At 40.0% G+C, this 25785-nt stretch overlaps 1 protein-coding gene and 2 non-coding genes across 3 annotated transcripts in view; 2 read left to right on the top strand and 1 right to left on the bottom strand.

Moving 5' to 3' along the window:
* The window catches only part of Dhc98D (Dynein heavy chain at 89D), an 83393-nt gene that overhangs the window by 34432 nt on the left and 23176 nt on the right, over positions 1-25785 (top strand). Inside the window, exons 30-52 of the mRNA XM_034979551.2 lie at positions 49-146; positions 890-1025; positions 1683-1769; positions 2642-2784; positions 3618-3796; positions 4387-4569; positions 5138-5263; positions 5642-5895; positions 6525-6713; positions 7287-7459; positions 8520-8685; positions 9125-9283; positions 10518-10612; positions 11310-11567; positions 12227-12386; positions 13103-13201; positions 16417-16540; positions 17916-18100; positions 19009-19101; positions 21064-21216; positions 21784-21939; positions 23977-24147; positions 25197-25385. Of these exons, the coding sequence (XP_034835442.2) occupies positions 49-146; positions 890-1025; positions 1683-1769; positions 2642-2784; positions 3618-3796; positions 4387-4569; positions 5138-5263; positions 5642-5895; positions 6525-6713; positions 7287-7459; positions 8520-8685; positions 9125-9283; positions 10518-10612; positions 11310-11567; positions 12227-12386; positions 13103-13201; positions 16417-16540; positions 17916-18100; positions 19009-19101; positions 21064-21216; positions 21784-21939; positions 23977-24147; positions 25197-25385 (3576 nt within the window). The remainder of the gene's footprint in view (positions 1-48; positions 147-889; positions 1026-1682; positions 1770-2641; positions 2785-3617; positions 3797-4386; positions 4570-5137; positions 5264-5641; positions 5896-6524; positions 6714-7286; positions 7460-8519; positions 8686-9124; positions 9284-10517; positions 10613-11309; positions 11568-12226; positions 12387-13102; positions 13202-16416; positions 16541-17915; positions 18101-19008; positions 19102-21063; positions 21217-21783; positions 21940-23976; positions 24148-25196; positions 25386-25785) is intronic.
* TRNAA-AGC (transfer RNA alanine (anticodon AGC)) lies at positions 14212-14284 on the bottom strand. The gene has a single exon. It is a non-coding gene; the product is annotated as a tRNA-Ala (tRNA).
* On the top strand, positions 20266-20338 carry TRNAA-AGC (transfer RNA alanine (anticodon AGC)). Its single transcript has one exon. It is a non-coding gene; the product is annotated as a tRNA-Ala (tRNA).

The raw sequence follows: 25785 nt of genomic DNA, 5'->3' as shown, positions 1-25785 counted from the left end.
AACAATGTTGTGGATACCTTCTATTTAATCCTTTTGTTATTCTTCTAGATAATGTTGGACACTGCAAAACGGCTTATTGTAGTTGATTGCTGCACAATAAGCGGTAGATTAGAAGAATTCGTTAATTTGGGTTTGGGCCTCCAGAAGTAAGTTATGCTTGTACTAATCCAAAATTATTCCTCTTTATTCTCAACTATAGAGCTGTATACCCCGTTTAAGTGAGACTTTTCCTGAGTAGCTGCTTGAGAAATGACGGTTGACGAAACAGTTAAGTCGTTATCAACCCTTTCGCATCCCACATCTACCTCATGGACTAAGAATCAGCGAGTGCCATTTTTTTTTTATAAAAGCTGAAAGTTTATCTGCGTATTATTTCCAACGAGGAACGAGGAACGCTCTGTGACTATGAAGTTTGGATCATGGTGGCTTTGGGAGATAACAGGTAACAAAGGTGTAATAACGAAGGTCCGGCACTCGCTGGCTCTCTCTCTATCAGGAACTACTGACCGTCAGTAAAAGGGTAGGCCCATAGCTACTATTGTAAATAAATTGTAATAAATAAATAAATCGTTTTCTTAATTTATTTACTCTAATCATGTCCGCTCAGCTCAGCAAATTGGCTTCGGCTACTCCCCGTTAAAGGCTGAACTTTTGTAAAGTAAATGTTGCATATTATTATTAAATAATTTAATAAAAAATAATAATAAATCAATAAGCCTACCTCTAAATTTTTTTTTTCTTTTTTTTTATATTATTTGTATATACACATTTATTATTATTTATAATATTACAAATAAATTGTAGAAAAGAACAAATAAATTGTAAGGATAAAAATATTATAAAAACGTATCGTACCTAAGTACATTAAAAAAATTGATTGTTGTTTTAGGTGCCAAAAGTCACTCAATGATTATTTAGATTCAAAGAGACGAATTTTCCCGAGGTTTTTCTTCATCTCAACAGATGAACTATTGTCGATACTTGGTAGCAGTGAATGTAGTTGCGTACAGGAGCACATGATCAAGGTTGGAACCATTTTAAGATGTATAAATAAAACAGACCAAATAAATATTTAGACTTATAAAACAAAGTTTTTTTTTAATTTATAGACAAGCGCTTGGCTACAATCAGACCTGGTGGTGTGATGTGATGATGCAGCCTAAGATGGGGTGCGTTTACCGTGTCTCTGGACGATAGTATTATTGCTATTGTGAAGTAATTGAAACAATTGCAAACATCTCTGTTCATACTTTTCACAAAATATTTTGCCCGCGTGGATAAAGGTTTTAAAAAAATCTCGTGAAGACTATTTGATTTTCTGGGATAAAAAGTGTCCGTCCTGTACCTATTTATTTTTTATTTTTTGTACCAACAACATTTACAAGAAAAAGAGAGTGAAAATAAACAGGGAAGCACTTATATACTACTTATATACTACTAGTGACCCTTGGCAGAGCAGGATCGTCTTCAGGATGCAAGCTATCTCTGTACATACCTACTAAATTTTGGCAAAATTGATTGAGCGGATAGGCTGTGAAAAGGTTACAGTCTTTCTTATTTAGAATATTAGTTTGGATTACCCGTCCGTCAATACGGAATACCAAAAAAAAATGTTTTATTTAGTTTGTTAATTATTATTATTATTATTTAGTTTGTTTGTTATTTATCATTACAATTTCCAGATGTTCGACAATATTCGAGCTCTAGACTTGTACGTGGATCATACGAATCGCCCTGTTGCAGCGAAAATGATATCCGCAGAAGGAGAGGTAAGGAGGTTTAACTTTTAATATACAGAATGTTATAAGAAGGCTAGCAAAAACGAAGACAGATGATATATTGATGAATACTGATAAAATACAACATAAAGCGAAAATAAAATATTTAAAATCCCGTATTTTTTGTACTGAGATACACTGTACACACACACATATCTAGATGACGTTTTGTCGGTCTCAACGAACAAATCTGCTATCTCCTTCTAAAGGTCGATATGTACATTGCTTAAAGAATATTAGCCATGTTAAATGACTAATATTCCCCTTTCCTCTCCAACTAAGCGCTGACGCTTGTGCTAGGAGTAGGTACGACAATAGTGCAACGGGCGGGGTTTGAACCGTCGCTCGACCATTCGGTTTTCAGTCCACTCCCCTTTACCCGTTGAGCTATTGAGGCTCTTCCTTCTGAGGCTGACTTTTGTAGTTAGATCGATAATTTAAAATGTTTAGCAATAATAAAACTTACAGCGGACGTGGATTTTACGAATTCTGGAAGACCCTCAATTTAATGATTCCTACCGGCGATTTCGCACTGCACTTCCGTCATCCGAGTTCCATCCGTCATCCGTGAGAATACCAGCGATTATCTACGACATATTATATCATAAGCTACCATACAAAACAAAAATTAACATATTTTCACGGACTCGGATCGGATGAGTGCGTAACCGCCGTGAGAAATATTTTTTTTGACATAGGCATCATCCCAATTAAATAATAAATAAATAAAAATCTTTTTTATTCGAATAAACTTTTACAAGTACTTTCGAATAGTCGGATGCATCTGCCACTGGTTCCAGCACCACCACAAATTATTAATGTTATTATTAGTAGGTATAACATTCTGAAACTTACAAATGCAGATAATGGATTTTCGCAACGTAGTATACACAGAAGGAAGGGTAGAAGACTGGATGAATTTAGTTCTTAGTGAAATGCGGAACACTAACAAATTTATCACCAAATCAGCCATCTTCTATTATGGCAAGAATTGGAGAACTCCCAGGTAACCTAACTTAGAACAAAACAAGGGCCTCTTATAGCTTTTTTTGACGAACATGACGATTTTAATCAATTATATTTAGCTGAGGTACATCTCGGGGAAGAACATAGGCTACTTTTATCCCGGAAAAGGAAAAAGTTCCCACGGGATTATGAAAAACCCATCCGTTCAACGGATTTTAACGAAAGGTTCAGAGATAGCTTGCATTCCAGAAATGGTCAATTGGCCAATTTTTGTCGCGTAAAATCAAAGCGTTCCCGCGGGATTTTTAAAAACTTAAATCCACGCAGATGAAGTCGATGTCAAGTCAGGTGCCAATGTGACCCTATTACTAAGCCTCCGCTGTCCGTTCTTTCGTTCGTCAGTCTGTAAGCGGGCGTTGTGAACCGTAATAGGCCGAGAATTGAAATTTGCAAAAAAAAGTTTCACAGAATGTGTATTTATGTTGCCGCTATAACAACAAACAATACAAATTTCAAAATGGCCGCCAGGAGAATTAAAAAAAATATAAAGTACTAGATGATGCCCGCGACTTCGTCCGCGCTAAGTTTTCGAAAATCCCGTGGGAACTCTTTGATTTTCCGGGATAAAAAGAAGCCTATGTCCTTCCCCGGGAAGCAAGCTATCTCTGTACCCGTCATAATCAGTTGAACGGATGGGCCGTGAATGGCTAGCAGACAGATAGACAGACAGACAGACAGACAAACAGACAGACAAACACACTTTCGCATTTATAGTATTAGTATGGATTATTTCTTGTATGATGGTACGGAACCCTACGCGAGCGAGTCCGACTCGCATTTGACCGATTTTTTATAATGTCCCTATCCTTTTAGAACGGACTGGATAATGGAGTACCAAGGGATGGTTTGTCTTGCTGCTAACGGTGTTTGGTGGACCGCGGAGACGGAGGAGACCTTCGTACGGATCAGGAGTGGCAACAAACGAGCGATGAAGGAGCATTTGCAGCAGCAGAATGAGCAGTTGGATGGACTTGTGGTTAAAGTTAGACAAGGTAACACAAGAACTTATATAACGACTTTGTCCGTGTGGACTACACAAATTCCGAACCCCTATATTACCCCAGGTGTTGAATGTTCCAAAATCCTTTCTTAGCGGATGTCTACGTCATAATAGCTATCTGCATGCCAAATTTCAGCTCGATCCGTCCAGTAGTTTGAGCTGTGCGTTGATAGATCAGTCAGTCAGACAGTCACCTTGTATATATTTAGATGTGATTTGAGTTTGTTGTGGGCTTTTATCAGACCTGGGTGCATTTGGAAACCTCTAAGCTTTAGTTTTAAGTCTACGCAATTAAGTATCACCACTATGAAAATCACCATCAAAAAGTGTAAATCTTACCTATTTTGAATAAATGATTAGAGTTTTGAGTTTTAAATATATATTTTTAATTTATTGTTGGTTGCAATCAGATCTGCTGGCAAGTGATGATGCAGCCTAAGATGAAGCGCGCTTGCCTAGAAGATGCCTATTCACTCTTTACGTCTTGAAGACAGCCATAATAAAATTGGAGGGAAAAACTGAGGAGAAACGAGAGAAACGAGGAGGCAAATTAATTATATTTCGTCTCGGTAATGTTTTTAGATTTAAGTTCCAACGATCGTCTTAAGTTCCGAACGATCACAACCATAGATGTCCACGCACGAGATATTATAGAAGGCTTCGTCCGCGACAACGTCACCGAAGCCACCGAGTTTGAATGGGAGAGTCAACTTCGATTTTATTGGCAGAAGGAAGATGACAACCTTTGGTTAAAACAGTGTACAGGTATAAATCACAATTCAATATTCCTTTAAAAGAAAGAACATTAGCCATGTTAATCATGACTAATATTCTCCTTTCCCCTCTAAAAAAGCGTAAAGCTTGTGCTAGGAGTAGGTACGACAATTAATAGTGCAACGGGTGAGGTTTGAATTGAATTAACTATAGTCCGCGACAGGTTGAATGGTAATCGAGGTATGAGGCGGGGGGGACACCGTGTGGGTGTGCGGGTCGTTCCCTTGCCAATTGCCATTTCAACCTGTTGCATATTATAGATAGATCCAATTTCGCGAAAGACGTAAGCCGCCGAACCCAATTCAGCTGGGCAGCGTTCGGGAAACTTCAAGATATTTTCTCGTCCAAAATTCCTTAGCGCTTGAAGACCAAAGTCGTGAGTCAATGATTTCGGCATTGCCCTTCCAATAGGGGTAAATTATTGTGTATTATAATTAACATATTGGTACCCAGTGGCCAATTTGTCCTTGTAGATTTGTTATAAAGAGACTAGTTATCATTTCGTCCAAGACTCCCTACTCATTTAAAAACCAAAATCATTTGCATCTTCCATTTGCAGGATTGTTTGAATATGGATACGAGTACATGGGTCTAAACGGTCGTCTAGTGATCACACCACTAACTGATCGCATATACCTCACCATTACACAGGCTCTTACGATGCAACTTGGGGCAGCTCCTGCAGGTACTGATAAGTTACTATTTCATTTTCATTATATTTTTTCATTCTATCACCAGAATTTGTCCAATTTCACACAGAAAATGGGGCCGATTCTCTGGTACACAATCTCTAAACTAAACTTAATTAACAGGTCTAAATCTAGTGCTATCCTTTTCCGCAAGCAACATTATGAAAGGGATAGCAATAGATTTAGACGTGTCATTTTAGTTTAGTTTAGTTTAGAGTTTGTGAACAACGGAATTAGCCACAATGAATACTTAATTCTAACTCTGAGGCAACCAATCGCGTTGCGACTGTAAAGTTAACACAAATATTCCGGTGTGAGAATTAGGCATTGAGATTTTTTACAGATTCGTATAATTATTCTTGATAAATTTTCAGGTCCTGCTGGTACTGGCAAGACGGAAACAACAAAAGACCTAGCAAAAGCCTTAGGTTTACTATGTGTCGTAACGAATTGTGGTGAAGGCATGGACTTCAGAGCTGTTGGCCAGATTCTAGCAGGCTTGTGTCAGTGCGGAGCGTGGGGGTGTTTCGACGAGTTCAACCGGATCGATATATCTGTTCTATCAGTCATCTCGAGTCAATTGCAATGTATACGAAGTGCGCTGCTAATGAAATTGAAGCGGTTTACCGTAAGATGTTTTAAAACTCAATATTATTGATTTTCTCTCCTAAACCCATTCTCACAGACCTATGTATAAAATTTTCAATTCCAACTTAACCATTGAGATGACACAAGAAGATCTCACTATGCACAACTTGTCGATAAATATTAATATAGTTTTGAACAGCAACTTGAAATGCTATGTGCCAACACAATTCCATGGCGCTCTTTGAAAATTGAATTTACTATGTGTCCCTCAACGAGTTGCGAAGCTGAAATAGCAATAGGCAGGGCACATAGTTCTAAAAACTAATAGACGTTGGAGGTCTCAAGGTGCTAGAATGGCGATGACAGACAACATCAAACGAATCGCAGGGAGCCACTGGTTCAGGCGCCCACAAGACCGTAACATGACGTGGAAGTCTCTGCAATAGACCTACGAGGGTCATTCAATAAGTAAAGAGACAAATAGCTATAGCTCAAAAACGGTTTAAATTGTTTTGAATGACATTGTGAACAGTTCCAACACTTACTCGTATGTCCAGCAGTGTCTATCGGTTGATAATGATGAACATGATGAACTATCTGAACCTTAGATAGACACATCACCATGTCCCTATTGGGATTAGAAATTATTAAAGTATTATTTTTCGTTAGTTTGAAGGTCAAGAGATCGCCATGGACAGTAAGGTGGGCATCTTCATAACTATGAACCCTGGGTACGCCGGTCGGACGGAACTGCCCGAATCCGTCAAGGCACTGTTTCGTCCCGTCGTCTGCATCCTTCCGGACTTGGAAATGATCTGTCAGATATCTCTGTTTTCTGATGGATTTCTAACAGCTAAGGTAATATTTATAGTTATTTTCACTCCAAAGACTCACAAAATTCTCAGCTATCAACGACCATGCTCAAGCGTACCATCTTTGCCATTCCACGCGTCATTGGCAGTAAATTGTACCCTTTGTTTGCCATGAAAACAAACTTGAATTAAAACGACTCTTTTCCTGCTTCTGGCAGCATTTCTTGACAAGTTACCACCTAAAATTATTCTTATACTATTAATTTTTTAATCATAAAAAAAAATTTTTTGTTGCATTTATTTGCGGAAGTCCCATGATATACTTATAAGGAACCACAAGATTAATTAGCTGTCTGTATTACAATACAATGTGCAGCATGCGATATGCAGAAAAAGCAAGAAATACACAACCAACATCCACCAACCAACACCACAGAAATCTTGTGAAACACACTCAACACACTGTCATAAATCGTGTCATTGTAGTCTGATCGGATCTGGACACATGTAGGTGTGGTGTTGTTTGTTGCTGGTGTATTGCTTGCTTTTCCTGTTTTTTTTTGTCTTGTTAACTTATTTCTTCATAAGTAATATCCAAATAAATTATAATATATTTTAGGTTTTAGCCAAGAAAATGACAGTTCTATACAAAGTGGCTCGTGAACAACTGTCGAAACAGTCTCATTACGACTGGGGGCTGCGTGCTTTAACAGCTGTGCTGAGAATGGCAGGAAAGCTAAGGAGTAACTCTCCTGGCTTAAGCGAAATTATGGTGCTAATGAGAGCCTTAAGGTAATTGAGTATGACTACATCAAAAATAAATTATTTTTCAGTGATTATTAAATAGAAGGTCTTCCAAGATACGTAGGTAATATCCACGTCCTTTGTTAGTTTCAAGTGTAATAACCATTTTAAATTATCGATTAAACTAAACAAGTACGTCATTATAATGTGCCGTCACATTCCAGTATTTCATAGAATATCGCATACTAAGTGCGCGTTTTGACGTTTGATAAAAAGTTACTGATTTGACTAGTTGTCAAATACCGTATATTGGGAGTATTCCGTTTATCCACCCCAAAACCGCTACCCGAGGATAAAGAAAAAAGAGAAAAAAGAAAGAAAGAAAAGGCTTTTTTTTTAAAGCTGTGCCACACATTAGGTTATACCGGCGCGGCGGCGCCTCTAATACTCGAGGATTTAAGTCAAAAGACCTCAAGCAGAAGAAGCGCCGGAATAAACTGTGTCATGTGTGGTACAACCCGAAAAAATAGGTCCCAACTCAGCATAAAACATGCTGTATGCCTTACACTTACTTATACAAAAACATACAGCGTTGTTTTTCAAAAGTTTCGTGCCTCAAAACACAAAAGAAAGAAACCCTTATTGGATCACTTCGCTGTTCGTAGGTATAGTCCGTTGAGGTTGAGATGGCAATCGGGGTATGAAGCGGGGGGACGCCCCGCATATCCGCACGTCACCCGCGCTCGCCCGCACTGGGTAAGCGCGGGGGCTGCAGTCTGCAGACTGTGTGGGGCGATCGTGCGGAATGATTCGCTAACTCAGTCTCGAACGCTGGTTGATAGCCACCGAGCTCATGTCACATTGGTTGGTTCTACATTGCTGCTTTACTGAGTGATGTCAAAATAATTTTTCGACGAAAACCTTCAATGGATTGAAAATAAATGTCCAATGAGCTGGGTAGCTATCATCCAGAGTTAGAAACTCAGTTAGCCAATCACCCCGCAGATCTAAAAAAAAGCCTAAATCAAACTTAGCCGGTTATTATTTTTATGAATATAATATTCGTCAGTAAAGTGTTATAATTTTGCAATCATCCTCTTTCTCACAGGGACATGAACCACCCAAAGTTTGTATTTGACGATGTACCACTATTTCTGGGTCTCATTAAGGATCTCTTCCCGGGACTGGAGTGCCCGCGTGTTGGGTATCCAGATTTTAATGCGGAAGTCATTGACGTGTTGGAAAAGGATGGATATATTGTGCTTGCTCATCAGGTATTGGATTCGATTCTTATTGGCTGCATTTTATTTGTGCTTTTTGATTATCTAAATATATAAAAGGAAAAGGTGACTGACTGACTGACTGACTGACTGATCTATCAACGCACAGCTCAAACTACTGGACGGATCGGGCTGAAATTTTGCATGCAGATAGCTATTATGACGTAGGCATCCGCTAAGAAAGGGTTTTTGAAAATTCAACCCCTAAGGGAGTGAAATAGGGGTTTGAAATTTGTGTAGTCCACGCGGACGAAGTCGCGAGCATAAGCTAGTCTATTATAAAGAGAGAGCCAGCGCATGCCAGACCTTCGTTAGTTTTGTATTTATTGACCTCGGTGAAAAAATTTAATCTACGTCCAAGATGTTGCTATTTGATCCACATTGAAATGATGTAGTCTTTCTAGATTATAATGTGGATATCTCTGATTCTAAGGTGGATAAAATAGTACAGTTGTACGAGACAATGATGACAAGACATTGCACCATGCTGGTGGGACCTACAGGCGGTGGGAAGACGGTTATCATTAAGACCCTGGTGAAGGCACAGACTAATCTTGGGCTTCGAACTAAGCTTACTATCTTGAACCCTAAGGTATGATAGATGAAACCAGTTTCATTACAGTTTCAGTAAAGTAAGTCTACCGTGTAGCGTATAGGTAGGTATTTGAAAGCGCTAGGCTTAAAAAGCGCTGAACCAATTTTTGTATCAACGGGGTCAGAGTACGGAGACAATGGGAAGTATTTTCAACGATTTTATTCAATTACCGATGAAAGATGAAACCAATTTCACTACAGTTTCAGTAAAGTGAGTCTACCGTGTTTCGTGTATTTGAAAGCGCTAGGCTCAGAAAGCGCTGAACCAATTTTTATATCAACGGGGCTAGAGTACGGGGACAACGGGAAGTATTTTTAACGATTTTATTCACCACAGTCCCCGTTGAACGTGAATAAAGAACGGGGACAACGGGATGAGTTTTGAATAATTTTATTCAATTACCGCTGTCCCCTTTAACGGGGACACAGCTTACGGGGACAATTGGACTACACGGATCAGTGTGCCCATCGCCAGCTCACTATTGAGCAAGGGTCTCCTCTCTCAGAATAAGAAAGGTTTAAGTCATGCTGGCCAAGCCCGGATGAGCAGGCTTCACCACCTTTGAGAACATTATGGAGCACTCTCAGGCATGCAGGTTTCCTCACGATCTTTTCCTTCACCGTTAACGCAAGTGATATTATAATATATATTACATTTTTAAATTCCATTAAAAAGCACGTGAATAAGCTATTTACTTACAAACAGAAAGCAACACTACAATAGTCAAATTCCATTAAAAAGCTGTGATAGGTCCTAAAACGAGGAAAAACTATAGTTTGGTAATGCAAAAGTTTTTCGTTTCCCGTGTACCTGGTAGTAAAACTGAAATAAAAGCTTTTATAATAAATACGTAATAAAATTTAACTAAAGTGTGAAACGAACAAGTACAGTGTGCTTAGTACGAGAGTTTATGCCTCGCCAACCTTGATAGTATTCGAGTGTTAAAACACTTCAGCGTTATAGTAAACTGGATCTTAACTAGCCTTGTTTTAAAGCTCAAGTTTGTCTTCACTTAGCTCTGCCCAGCGCTCCAAGCGGAAACGTTGCGAAATTAAAGTCAGTGGTATTGAACTTTTGACTTCAATTCAAGACTCTTTAGGTCCATCTCACTTTGACGTTTTTGTGTTTCGACTCACGAATTCTAGCAACGTTGGTGAGACGTAAGATCTTATACTAAGCGTACAGCTCGCAGACAAAAGCCAGCCAGGTAAAGTGGGGTATAATATTCCAGGCATGTTCGGTGATAGAGTTGTATGGCATACTTGATCCTGTTACTCGAGATTGGACCGACGGACTTTATTCCAAAATATTCCGGGAAATGAACAGGTAAAATAGGTTGGTTTGTCCTTCAATCACGTTGCAACGGTGCAACTGATTGACGTGATTTTTTGCATGGGTATAGATCACAGATTAGAGTATTGTTCACTCATCAGTGATATAGATAAAGACCTGGAGAGTGACATAGGCTAATTTTTATCCCGAAAAATCAAAGAGTTCCCACAGGATTTTTCGCACCCACGCGTACGAAGTCGCGGGCATCAGACAAATATTTCAAATATTTGTTAAGTCGGCATTGACAAAGGTTGACTATATCTGAATAGGTTGAATATTTCAGATATAGTCAACCTTTTTGTTGACAATATTTGAAATATTTTTTGCTACCAATTTTTTGGCGGTAAGCAAATAAATCAGCTACGTTGCATCACGCTACTCTGATATTGTGAGAGATTACGCATATATCCCTGGATTTTGTTCGAGACGTGAAGGCAAACATCGTGAGGAATGAAATCGGGGTATTTTCCTTCATCGAAAAGCACTTAATCATTACTAACCCATACTTCCATTATTACTTATGTGCGAAAGTATCTCTGCCTGCCTGCTACCTTTTCACGGCCCATCCGCTTAGCCAGTTTTGGTTAAAGGTAGAGAGGTAGCTTGTACTCTAGAGACGGGTGTAGGCTACTTTTTTACTCCGAAAACTTAGTCTTAACAGCTTTAAGATGAAGCAGCAATAAAATTTAAGACCCGTAGAGAACGATGAGCGTCGGTACTCCTTGTTCGACGGTGACGTGGACGCCCTGTGGATCGAAAACATGAACTCCGTGATGGATGACAACAAACTGCTGACCCTGGCGAATGGAGAGCGGATCCGCTTGGCGCCATACTGCGCCTTGTTGTTCGAGGTTGGAGACCTCAACTATGCCTCACCGGCTACTGTGTCGAGAGCGGGCATGGTCTTCGTGGACCCGAAAAATCTTGGTTATCAGCCGTACTGGGATAGGTAACTTCTTTCTTAGATACTTAGCACGATCCAGCGGACTAATCCTGTGATACCTACTCTCAAATAGTAGATAAAATATTAGTACCTTTATTAAAAATGCGAAAGTGTGTTTGTTTGTTGGTTTATTGGTTTGTTGGTTCGTTGATAGTTTGTCCTTCAATCACGTCGCAACCGAGCTACGGATTGACGAGATTTTTTGCATGGGTATAGTCAAAGACCTGGAGAGTGACATAGACTACTGTTTGTCCCGGAAAATCAAAGACTTCCCACGGGATTTTTAAAAACCTAATTCCTTATTCCACCCGGACCAAGTCGCGGGCATCAGCTAGTTTTTAAATAAATTCAAAAAGTATGTATGAAATACTAACACTACGTGGTATTGGTAAGTTGATGGTATTCTATTAGAAATCTTACTACAAATCTCGACAACACCATACAAAGTTTCAACTTTCTGCTTAATTTCATTTTAATACATAAGAGAAGATGTTATGACTATTTGAGAAGGCTTCTGTGGTAGGTTCTGAAGTGGTGACGGTACTACTAAGTCATCCGTCCCCCTCCCGCACTTGGAAGCTAACTTGGTAATCATCTCAACTCAATTCAACCGTAAGTCTTCAGGACGAAGAAGTTTTAATCGTTCTGGTACTTAAAATATTCAGGTGGATTCGGGGGCGCAACAATGAGGAGGAACGCGAGCAGCTAGCGGGTTTGTTCGACCATTACGTGCCCGGTGCTATCAACTACATCGTGTTCGGCATGTTCGGGCTCCAGCAACAGACACCATTGAAGACCATTGTGCCACAGACTCCGCTGAATTTGGTTAACACACTCTTAGTATCATCATCATCAACTCATTGTCGGCCCGCCACTGAACACGGGTCTCCTCTCAGAATAAGAAGGCTACGATACGCTAGGCATGTTCACTACGCGCTGGCCAAGTGAGGATTGGAAAACTTCACACACGTCTCTGAGAACATTATGAAGAACTCTCAGTCATGCACATTTCCTCACGATGTTTTCATTCACCGTTAAAGCAAGTGGCAGTTAATTTCTTAAAACCCACATTATAACTTCGACAATTCAAAAGTTCGGGGAGTCCCCGAAGAGGGCCCCGAATCGAACCTCTGACTCCCCGAATAGACCGACGACGTCTTAACCATTAGGGTATCAATGTGTCATTAGGGTGTCCGGGTCACAGCTGAAAATCAGCGCCTGCATCTTTATTTTTATTTTTTATTTTTAGCAACACTTACATCTAGCTTTACAGGCTTATTCCTAATACGCTAGTGTAACATAATATGCACTTCTTAAAAAAAATCTTATGTGTGTTAACGCATAATATGATGCAAGACATTATGCTGAGCTGTACACCCATTTGGGGTGGTGTCACAGATGAAAATGTTACATATTTTGTATGTTTTTATCTGTGACACCAACAACAAATAAATGCATTTTCTTTCTTCTTCTTTCTATATATTGGTGAACTTATTTGTATTGATTCATATAGTAAGTAACCCAAACATTTTGTCATTCAGGTAGTGCAGTTGTGCTACATGATCAGTGGTCTTTTGCCAAACAGGGAGGACAGCAATGAAACAATCGACAGGAGCGTTGTAGAGTGCGTGTTTATGGTTGTAAGTACGCGCATAGTATTATAGCCGGAAAAGAGTTATTTTGGCGCTTTTTCCGTTTATCCACCCTAGGGTGTATACTCGGAAAAGTTTGTCCAATCTACCCACTCCGTCAACGGAATTTGTATACACAATAGGTATTATTGTTAGTTCAGGGTGGAATTGTAGACACGTACGTTTCCGAGTATACACCCTAGGGTGCCTGTTTTAGAGTGGATAAACAGAATAAGCAGCTATTTCATTTAATTATATAGTTTATGAATATGAATGTGTGCTAAAACTACATAAAAAATCAATGACTATTGTTCGGATCACCCGCTGACAAAACAACCATTAAGGTTCGTACGCACCTGAGCGGCGCGGCGCGGCGCTTCAGTCCGACTGCAGAACGCGTCACCTCAGGCCGCTCGACGGTGCCTACCGCACTACAACTTCAGTACGCGGCACCTCGCGTCACTTGCGCGTCACTTTTATACCCGTTCGCGTAGGAGCGCGAAGCGCCGCGCCGCGCCGCTGGGTATGTCGCACTAGCGTCACTGCACTGCGCGTCGCTTCGCTGCGCTTCAAAATATTCTCTCCAGCCGTGCCGCGCGGCAACGCGCGGTGAAGCGCTGTGCAGCGCCGCTCTAGTGCGATATGCGCCATACAAAATGATAGAAATGATATTTTGACGCTCTGTGCCGCGACGTGCAGCTCGCTGAAGCGCCGCGCCGCGCCGCTTAGGTGCGTACGAACCTTTATTTTGACTTGCGCTCAAAGCAAGGTGTTTAATAGTAAGTAGATGATACCTACAATGTTTTATCGGAGTAAACAAGTAGGAATGTGCGAGTTTAAGTAGCAAGTGGTGTAGGTATCATTTATGTAAAATCCTAACGTTCTTTATCGGTGCTTTCAATTTTATACATAGCCTTGATCTTGTTTTACTAGAGCTAAGATTTCAGGGTTTTTCTATTAAATTTGAATTTTGAATCAATAAATCAGGCTGTCATCAAAATTAAAAAGTGTATCACTTTTGGAGGCGCCGGGTATCGATCCCGGTACCTCTCGCATGCTAAGCGAGCGCTCTACCATCTGAGCTACGCCCCCGATACAAATTAAAGCAAATAATTTGTAAGTACTTTATATTCATACCAAGTAAAAGTACGTGGCCTTTTAAAACATGTACTAAGTAGGTAGCGATTGCAACCGCGAGTATTTAGATTATTCAAAAATTCTATGGAAACTCTTTCTGCTACTAAAAGTAGCCCATATTCTTTCCTGGGATCCAAGTTATCTCTGTATCAAATTTTGGCAAAAACAGTTGAACAGAAAGCTAGACAAATACACTTTCACATTTATGGTATTAATATTATGGACAATTAATTCACCTTGAAAATAATAATTTAAAAGTAACTAATAATTTAACATGGCATGGAACGCAGCATGCAAAAGCATGGGCTTCACCAGAAAGGCCAGGAAGAGATGCAAAGATCTAATCACCAAATTCGAAGGTGTAGTCATCCAAACCAAAATACTGAAATGGAGATGGACTGGACACATGCTTCGAGAGAAGTCAAAGAAGTGGATCAAAGCTATAACAGAATGAGAAGTTAGGGATGGCTCAAAGCGGAAAAGGGGTAGACAAAGGAAGTACTGGGTAGACGATATAAAGCAGACAGCGGGGTCACTATGGACAAGAGAAGCACAAAACAGACTGGTACTGGTACTGGTATAAAAAAAACCTGGACGAGGCCTATGCGTCAGAAGACGCGCTGATCGGAAAGGAACTAAAGTGCGAGATTTAAATTATGTAATTGTTAAATGTAAATTCAGCAATAAAGGCTTTATTTATTTATTTAATAATTCAAAAGTACGTTGATGACACGTACTGTCAGGGACATTCCCGCAAATACCACAATTGAAATAGATTGTGATAAGTCCTTCGGGGTCTTCAAATGTCTTACTGTACTACTTCAACTGTCTTAGTTATGAACTGGCCACTTCATGGTTCGAAATAATTTTTCTACGATGAAAAGCAGCAAAAAAAAATTATCGCAATTTTCAAAATCTTTGTCACCCCATAAAAATATATTTTCAATTAAATTAGTAAAATAAATTATGAAGTGGGAAACACGGCGCCCCAATATCTTTTATTCAAAGCGGGGGCGAAGGCGATGGAAATTTAAATGACCATTATTTAAATTTAAAATATGGAATACAAAATGAATTTATTTGCGTTTATTTAAATTAGAGCTAACGGAGTCAAACTGTGTTTTTAGGTGACTAAGTATAAAAAGTTGGAAATCTCTTGAAGAGGTTTCAGAGCTTTGATCCGAGGCAAAAACCATTTTCTGCAAGCGCCAACTTATGCAGATGCAACAAATTCTATGGAAATTATTCGCGGAACGTTCTGTAAGTCCCGCAAATTGCTATTGCGCTGGAACCATGTCTCATTAACATCAAAATGAAGTCATTTTGACGCCGGCCGAAATAAAAATATACCATCAGCTCCATCCGCTCGAAACTTCAGTCTAGTGCTGACGTCACTAAAATGGCGGCCAAGCGCATTAGCAATTTGCGGGGCGTATACCGTAGAGTTTGATTCATCCACTAGCGGCAACGCCGATACATATTAAAATGGATTTTGACTGTAAAATAATATTGTGGAACTAGCTCACTTTTATGATGCTCCCACCAGGCAAATGCCACCAATGTAACACAAAAATGTTGTCCGTTATAGACCGATGTGCCCCAAACCCGTTTAATTAGAAAGGCAATAATGTGAGTTGTTTTTAGTGCAATAAAAACGCATTAGGCATTTTTTAGCAATGTAGCAACACTGGGTTTTCGCTAGAATTTATATAAGAGCATTAGCGGTTAAACTTGTGCTGAAAATGTTCAATATAAATTTTCAATTTTTTTAGTAACATTAATTTTATCATCGTCAACCAGTGATGTGATATACCTACTACAATAAGTCAATATCGTCAACCGATAGACTTTCAATAGGAACCTATCTTGTAGTAACTTCCTCAATGACAAGCTTTGCTCAGACCACAACCCTAGGTACTTACAATTTAAGGAATAGGTATATAATTTTACTCGAAGGAGGTCCTATCGTTACCTACACGCGCATAACGTGTGCGGACAGGCCGGTGTACTGGTAGCAGTGATAGGTAATTAAATCGGTTCACTTGTATGGAGTGTCAGGGTATCCTTAGATTGTATGTAAATTTCAGTCAATGTACAACAGCCTCGGGGCCGCTATTATTGATGACGGAAGATTCGACTTCGACACCTACATAAAGAAAGCCTGCCCTATGATGCTAGTTGAGGACACACCAGAAAAGAAGGCTACCACCAGTAAGTAAGCCCAATGCCCCTTTTACACGGCAGTCCAGTTTTTTGCAGGATCCCGTTTTCTGCAGGATCCCGTTTGATGGCGAATGTGTTTGTATGCTAGCGTTCACACGAGCATCCAGCATGCGGGATGCTTGCTAGCATATAAACACATTCGCCATCAAACGGGATCCTGCAAAAAACTGGACGCCCGTGTGAAAGGGCTGTTAGGGTGACCAACCAACATTAAGCTGTGTTGTGCTCAGCTAAGCTAACTTTCTAGTGCTATGTTTTTTCTACAAACAACATTGTGTGCGACTGTGACAGCGCGACGTGCATGCGCACAAGTGCAAGCGAGATAGACGGAAGACTGAGCGAGATGGGCAATGCGATGATGAGCGAGCCAGCACATATCGCGCGATCCTTGCTATGTTAAACATAGCACGACCGTACAAAGCGCATCGCAGTAGGGTTTGTTTCTACAGTACGCGGCCAAAAGTGATGAACATCGATCTTTAGAAGGAGACAGCAGATTTGTAGAGCACTGTCTCAGTCGTTCAGACCAACAAAGCGGCATATGGGTATGAGTGACAGAGACAACGGTCTACAAAAATGAAATGGCATTCTAAAGGCCGATGTTCATCACTTTCGGCCGCGTACTGTATCTTCGTTATATTCTAAGAGGTGCGATAGACTATAGCACAGCACAGCGTAGCATAGCTCAGTGTTGATTGGTCACCCTTATAGTAATCAATCAATCCGCCAATCAGATTATTGATGGATGACCTAGTATTTTTTTCATATCATCTATCAATAATCTTATTGGTTTGCTAAATACGTTTCCGCAGGGCCTTAAGAAAATATAATATAGTGGGTAAAGCATTTTCTTGTCCTTTAATCCGACTTTTAGCCAATATCTAGGCATTATTACTTGTTTTTTATCTGTATTTTATATGTAATTTAATATGTAATTATATGTAATAATATGTAATAATATTAGCCAAGTTATCTGCCTAGATTTAGTGATAGGTATCTAAAAAAATTATGGCACCACCACTATTATCGATTGAACTCTTGCTCGACTCAATGCTAGACTTTGTCCGCACACTATACGGAAACAATTTTTTATCCCGTTACAAGTTAGTCCTTGACAATGATCTCACCGGGTGGTAAGTGATGGTGTAAGATGGAAGCGGGCTACATTTTTTGAACCAATACTTATTAAAGGGCAATTCGGAAAGGCATTCCGAAGCAGTGGTGCATTTGACGATTCTAAAATACTTGTAGAAGTTTAATTTGAATAAAAATATATTTTAGTTTATTTTTTTATTTAACTTTAACAGACTTTTTAAAGAGAAGGAAGGAGGTACTCTATGCGATGTAATTTTATTTCACTCAGAACACTTCCCCATGGGCTTTCCTTCTCTATACGACTACTGTCTTGAACTCACCACGAAGACCTGGGAGGCATGGGAGTGGCTAATACCGGAATACATCCACGACAGAGAGGCAAAGTTCTCTGCGATCCTGGTACCTACTGTAGACACACTGAAAATGACTTGGCTTATCAAAATCATGGAAAGTGTAAGTATTTAAGTACCTACTAGATACACCCTGCCACAGAATGTATTAATTACCTGAAATGGGCATAAATATACGTCCACACGCCACGGTCTTGCGCCGCCTGAATTCAGCGGCTCCCTGCGACTCGTCTGATAATATTTTTTACAACATAAACGTTTTTTTTTCTTTTTCTTACGCCAAATAAGTTTATATAATTTGTTTTGGTTCCATTTGATAATGTTTAATAACTCAATTTTAGATCTATATCTCTTAAAATATGTGCATTGTGCACACTATTAATTTAGTCGAATGTTAAGGGCTCTTTATACTGTATACCTACCTCCATCTTTTTTGTACCAACGTTCTTGCAAATAAATGATTATTTATTTTATTATTTATTATAGTACGCGACAGGTCGAGATGGCAATCGGGGAGGGAAAGCCCCACATAGCCGGGTTAGCGCGGGTTACGTGCGGGTAGTGCGCCTCGGACGTGTGGTGGGGGACCTCGTGAGCGGGGTCCCCGGTGGAGGGTCCGCCTCGGCGGATGTCGCTGACTGGGTCGCGGTGGTTTGCTTCGGCGTTCCCGTGACCCAGTCGCCAGGCGACGTGCAGGAATGCCGCTGGGTTTTAGTGGGTATTCCGGTCGCTTCTCGGCCGGCGAGTCCCACATACCTTCCCTCCAGTTGGTTGGCTGGCTGGTTAGCTGGCTGGCTTCCAGGAGGGGGGGATGCGTGAAAGCATTTCCCAGCGTTAAAAAAAAAAAGGGTGACGTGCGGGTGTACGGGGGCCCCGCCCCATACCACGATTCATCAACCATCTCAACCTGTCGCGGACTATAGGTTAATCCTACCGGAACGCTAGATCAATTATTTGCCGTCCGTCGTCGTCATTTTGTAGCTAAGTACTCATACCTTGCAACACTTTCAGGTGGAAAGACCAGTCTTACTGGTCGGTGAAACTGGTACATCGAAGACCGCAATCATCAACAACTACTTGCGTGGCCTACCACCGGAAAAATACGTAAGAATTTTTTTCTAAATAAAGCTGTTAGACACAGGATTCTTAAATTGAAATTACAATGCACTCAATAATCACTAAATAATTTTCTCTATTTAGCTACCTTTATTTAAAACTACCAGATGCCCGCGACTTTTTTGATTTTCCGTGATGAAAAGTAGCCTATGTCACTCTTCAGGTCTTAAACTATATCCATGCAAAATCACGTCGATCTGTTGCTCCGTTGCGACGTGATTGAAGGACAAACCAACAGATCAACAAACCAACAAACAAGCACACTTTGGCGTTTATAATGTAGGTAGTGAATAGTGATGACTAGCTGGTGTTCGCGACTTCATCCGTGTGAATTTAGAATCTTTAAAAATCCCGTGCAGGGTACTTTTTGATTTTCCGGGATAAAAAGTCTATGTCACTCTCCAGATCTTCATCTTTATCCATGAAAAAAAAACACGTCGATCCGTTGCTCCGTTACGGCGTAATTGAACGACAAGCCAACAAACAAACACACTTTCTCATTTTCAATATGGGTAGGTAGTAACTAACGGATAGATACAACAAAATGTCTTCAATCTATCTCTACCCTAAATTCCATCAAGATTAGTTCAGTAGTTTAGCAGCAAGGACTAATAGATACTAGATAGACAGAGAGACAGACAGTATGCAGAACAGAGGACAGACAAAAACACACACTTTCACATTTTGCAATATTAATAGAAGATACCGTTTCTGTTGCTTATGCTATGCACATACCTAATTAAATCACTTAGTCAATAAGCCTTTGTTATAATAACCCTTGTTTATTTCAAACAATTATGTATCTATTCTAATAAGAATAGAATATTTTTTTATACATTAACTGTATACAAATGTTCGGTTGTTATACTTAGTTTTAATAGTTCTAACAGTTTGCAACTTTGTGGCGTGCAATACTACAAAAATGTTAAAATATTTTTAAAACATTACAATTTTCAAATATTTTGCTTACTAAACTAAAAAGCACTATCTACTTACATAATATGCTTACTTCAATAATTTTCACAAAAATACTTACTGATATTTTAAATTGTATTAATGAGGTATTGCGAAATTAGAACAGCAGAAACTGGTTGTATGGACTTTCACTACGAACAAATTATCCGTACCGTTATTTGGACTGACATAGTATCGGGGGGCGTAGCTCAGATGGTAGAGCGCTCGCTTAGCATGCGAGAGGTACCGGGATCGATACCCGGCGCCTCCAATATTAATAATTTTATTTTTTGTTGTGTTAAACAACACCAATAATTGAACACTCGACGATTGAAAATGTTTGATGATAAAATTTTAGTACAAAAAACGGGCCGAATTGAGAACCATCTCCTTTTTGGAAGTCGGTTAAAAATGCACTCCGCACGTGTTTACGTTTTGAATATTATACATACGAAGATATTTCTTAGTGGTTCATTTTTTCATTCGTTTTCATTCACCTGGATTTTTATTAAAAGGGAACTTCCATTTTCTGGGACAAAAATTAGCCAATATTCATGTTTTTTTATTATTCATTATAGGAACACGATTGACCACGATCACACCTGATGGGAAGTGATGATGTGGCCTAAGATGGGACGCGTTTGCTTATTGACTCTTGTTTTAAAGATATCCGGATTATAATTGACAGGAAACACTGAGTTTTCCCCTCCAATTATAATATGGGTAGGTACCTTCAAGACAAGAGTGAATATAGGCATCTTCTAGGCAAGCGCGCTCCATCTTGGGTTGCATCATCACTTGCCACCCAAGTCTGATTGCAGCCAAGCGTTGTCTCTGTCGCTCATACCTATATGACGTTTTGCTGGTCTCAATGACAGGGACAACGCTCTACGAATCTGCTATCTCCTTCTAAATGTCGATGTACATTACTTTCTGCCGCGTACTGAGCAAAGGTTCTGTGAATGAGATTAGGTGTAATTCTCCTTTCCTTTTTAGATAATTCAGCAGATGAACTTTTCATCTCGAACTTCCTCCATGGACGTCCAGCGCAACCTGGAGTCTGTGGTGGAGAAACGGACCAAGGACACCTTTGGGCCCCCCGTTGGCAAGAAGATGCTTGTGTTCATAGATGACATGAATATGCCTATAGTAAGTATCATGCGTAATTAATGACCTCTCACGCGCCATTTTATCTTCTCTCTCTCTCTCCGGTTGTTCCTTCATTGCTGAAGATCGTGGTTCTGGCAAACTTCACTCGAATGGATTATCTGTTTCCACCGGCTTCTGTTGGTGGCCATTTTAACTAGGTATGGGATAAAATCCACACCTGCTGGATCCCTTTAACTAGTCTGACCACCTACTTTGGTATCTTTATCTTAACACTAACTTATGCTCGCGACTTCGTCCACGTGGACTACACAAATTTCAACCCCCTCTTTCACCCCCTTAGGGGTTGAATTTTCAAAAATCCTTTCTTAAAGGATGCATGCATTTGGCATGCAGATAGCTATTGTGACGTAGGCGACATAATAGCTATCTGCATGCCTAATTTCAGCCCGATCCGTCCAGTACCTTGAGCTGTGCGTTGATAGATCAGTCAGACAGTCAGTCACCTATTCCTTTTAAATATTTAGATACACCCTAAAATATTACCTACACTCCTTTTCTGGGCAGTTGTGTAAAGTACGTAATTGATCGCTGACTTATCACAATCAGGTTGACACATACGGCACCCAGCAACCGATTGCATTACTGAAACTGCTGTTTGAAAGAAAAGGCTTCTACGATAGAGGCAAGGACCTCAACTGGAAGTACTTGAAGGACATAGGGTTCCTTGCTGCTATGGGCAAGGCTGGTGGTGGAAGAAATGATGTGAGTATTATATTATACCAGCGGATGCCCGCGACTTCGTACGCGTGGATATAGATTTTTAAAAATCCCGTGGGAACTCTTTGATTTCCCGGGATAGTAGCCTATGTCCAGGTCTTTAACTATACCCATGCAAAAGATCACGTCGATCCGTTGCTCTTTTGCGACGTGATTGAAGGACAAACCAACATGCCAATAAACCAACAAACAAACACACTTTCACATTTATAATATGGAATCTTCATACAAATACGTACTCTTTTGATTCGTATTTTTTCATGGATAAATGCAGAAACGCCCTTAGGGGTGGAAATTCGAAAAATCCTTTCTTAGCGGATACCTACTCTTTACAAAGAATGGCAAAAAAATGACGAAAATGAAGTTGCCTCAAAAACAGGTCGTCAATCGAAAGCCCAGCATACCTACTTGTATAAGTAGAGGTCAGTGTGCTGCTGCAATATTTTTAAACAAAGTCATTATAAAGATAGCATAGTATAGTTTTCGCTGTGGTATGAAACTAGGGTTGCCAACTTTTATTAGAAGAAATAGAGTGTATCTAATTTTAAAGAAGGTAAATAAAGAGTACGGACTTCCAAAAAAGAGTATCATTTATTTTATATTTTTAAAAAGGTACCACACAATGAAAAATTCGTATTTCGTGATAAATGTGTAGGTACAAATTACATTTAATACCACAAATTACAATACACATTGAAGCAGTGATAGCCTAGTGGTTAGGACGTCCGCCTTCTAATCGCAGGTCGGGGTTCGATCCCGGGTTCACACCTCTAACTTTTCGGAATTACGTGCGTTTTAATTAATTAAATATCACTTGCTTTAACGGTGAAGGAAAACATCGTGAGGAAACCTGCATGCCTGAGAGTTCTCAATAATGTTCTCAAAGGTGTGTGAAGTCTACCAATCCGCACATGGCCAGTGTGGTAGACTATGGCCAAAACCCTTCTCACTCTGAGAGGAGACCCGCGCTCTGTAGTGAGCCGGTGATGGGTTGATCATGATGATGATGACAATACACATTAAGGTACCTTACCTAACCTCAAAACACTTTTCAAAACAACTTGTGATATGACATTGTTATAATGACTAGTGGCTGCGTTCAGAAACATGCAAATTAGGGATACCAACAAATTAACAGTAAATAGTTGACTTTTTTGGTTATGATAATTTGATTTGCATAATATAACATGACTGGCACTAGTAGGTAGGTACCTATAGTAAACATTGTGAAAAAAAAATAGCATAATCTATTAGTGTTTATAGATTATAGAGTACGCCTACATGATATAGAGTACAATACTCTATTTTAGAGTACGGTTGGCAACCCTATATGCAACACAAGTTACGAGCCATAATGCGGTATTCATGAAACATCGCTGCTAGAAATTATTATGCGTTGACTTTCTATGTGCACTTTTCTTTTTCCTGGGCTCACGGTAATTTTACCTTACGGCGAACAAAGGCATGCTAAAATATTCTATTTGCGCATCATAAGCAAGAACAACGGCATTTATAAATTAACGTTTTACTACATCTGCGACCATTACAGACCAAAAGGTCATTTGCGTTTCTGGTGGTTAAAGTAAGGCTCCCGTTAAAGGCATTAAGGGAAAAATCTGAAAACCGTGAACTTGTGGTTACATTACACAAAAAAAAAAGTTGTGGTCATGAACTAATAATTAGTTTTTTTTTTTTAATTTTCGAAGTAAGATAACTATATCAAGTGGGATATCATATAAAAGGTCTTCACTTGTACATTCTAAAACAGATTTTTATTTATTTTTATGCATCATAGTTTTTCAATTATCGTGCAAAATGTCGAAAAAATACGACAGTTGTACGGAACCCTCGTTGTGCGAGCCTGACACTTGGCCGGTTTTTTTAGTCTGGGTTAGATAAATATCACGTATATATATCACACATTTCCGAATATACACCCTAAATATACACGGTGGCTGTTTCAGAGTGGAACGGAATAAGGCTATTTTTAAAGCTGATGGTGAGCTTATGTTATTATTCCAGGTGGATCCCCGGTTCATTTCCATGTTCTCCGTGTACAATCTGCAATTCCCGTCGGAAGCTACCCTCAACCACATCTACATTGCCATACTAAAGGGACACTTCTCCATATTCCCCGACGAAATACAGGGGATCGTCGACAAAATTGTACAAATGACCCTCGACTTGTATAAGGTGAGTTGGAAAATTATATCTCTACGAGTGCATAAAAATTGAGCAGCATTGAAGACTTAGGCTTCGTTTACGGAGACGCGGGGCGTCGCGCGTCGCGTGTGGCGTGGCGTCTCGCGGCGCGTCGTACGTTTTTTTTTGTTTACGGTGAGGCGGCGCGTGAAGCGGCACTTAGCATCGCACGCGTATCACAAACATATGGCAATATACGATGTTGTTCATAGAGATGCGAGGCGGGAAGGCGGTGCCCGCCGTTGTGCCCGTGGCGATGCACGCGGCGGGCGCGTCTGCGTTATGCAATTTCCAAATGAAGACTGGCAGAAGGTTCCGCTGCGGGCATCGCTTCATCGAGAATTGCCGCCGCGTGCGCCGCCACGATGAACGCCGCGTGGGACGCGTCGATGCCATCCGCGGGCTCGGCCGCAAAAAATGCTCCATCTCAAACAAACGCGTATAAAATTGCTTCTCCGTAAACGCACTCATACAACGCCATATGTTTAAATTCAGTGCGGGCCGCGTCGTTCATCGCAACGCGCGACGCCCCGCGTCTCCGTAAACGAGGCCTAAGGGTGAGATCTATAGAGCGCACTCTGACTTAAAATTAAAATTTATTCCCTACTTTACATTATTCGGCAACATTAGCCTAGTGTTAAAATGTAATGCAATCAGGAAGTGCGCGCAATTTTCTTGTATTCTCTTGACTCGTTAGAAGATTAAAATAAAAATACATAATGTTAGCGGTAAAGAAACAAAAGAAACTTGCCTACAAAGGCTGCGTAAAAGCGGTAAGCAGGTGCTCGACTCAAGCAAAAATTATAATTTTTCATTTTAAAATGGAGAATGAAATCTTATTCAACGTCTGTGAATATATTTTTATGTACCTACTTAACCTTTCCGTTGGAAAATCACGTTACTATAAATATGTAGGTACGTCACAAAAATATATTCCAAAATAAATCACAGTAATATTATTCTCAGTCGTCCAAGACCTTAATGTGATGTATTGTATATTGTGACGGCATTAGGGGTAAAGAACCATCCATATTTTTCAGATTATCATCGTAGAACTGCCGCCAACGCCTGCGAAATTCCACTACATCTTCAACCTTCGAGACCTCTCGCGGATAGCTGCGGGCATGTGCCTCACTCATCCAAACTTCTTCAGCGAGAAGCGATGTGTGGTCCGCTGCTGGAGGAATGAGTTCACGCGAGTCATTTTCGATAGACTTATCAGTGTGGCGGTAAAACAATTTCCATACTTTTCAATACCCCTATTATTTAATGTAAAAGTGTGTTTGTTTGTTGGTTTGTATTTGTAAATCGGCCTTTAGAATGACATTTCGGCTTTGTAGAGCGTTGTCTCTGTCACTCATACCTATATGACGTTTTGTGGGTCTCAACGACAGAGACAAATGCTCTACAAATCCGCTATCTCCTTCTAAAGGTCGATGTACATTATTTTCTGCCGCGTACTGTACTCTCCTTTTCATATTCTGTTCTGTTTAGGTACTTGTTGATATTATTATGTGCATCACGCAAAAAATATTGCACCGATTCAGACAACCTACATAATTCAAAAACTATTATATAAAGGATCTGATTGCAGCCAAGCGCTAGTCTATAAATTAAAAAAAAGGTGAG

This window comes from Maniola hyperantus, chromosome 20 (assembly GCF_902806685.2).
Source record: "Maniola hyperantus chromosome 20, iAphHyp1.2, whole genome shotgun sequence".
Classification (NCBI taxonomy): Eukaryota; Metazoa; Arthropoda; class Insecta; order Lepidoptera; family Nymphalidae; genus Maniola; species Maniola hyperantus.
Note: the sequence above shows the minus strand (reverse complement) of the source record. Positions and strands in the feature narration are given on the sequence as shown.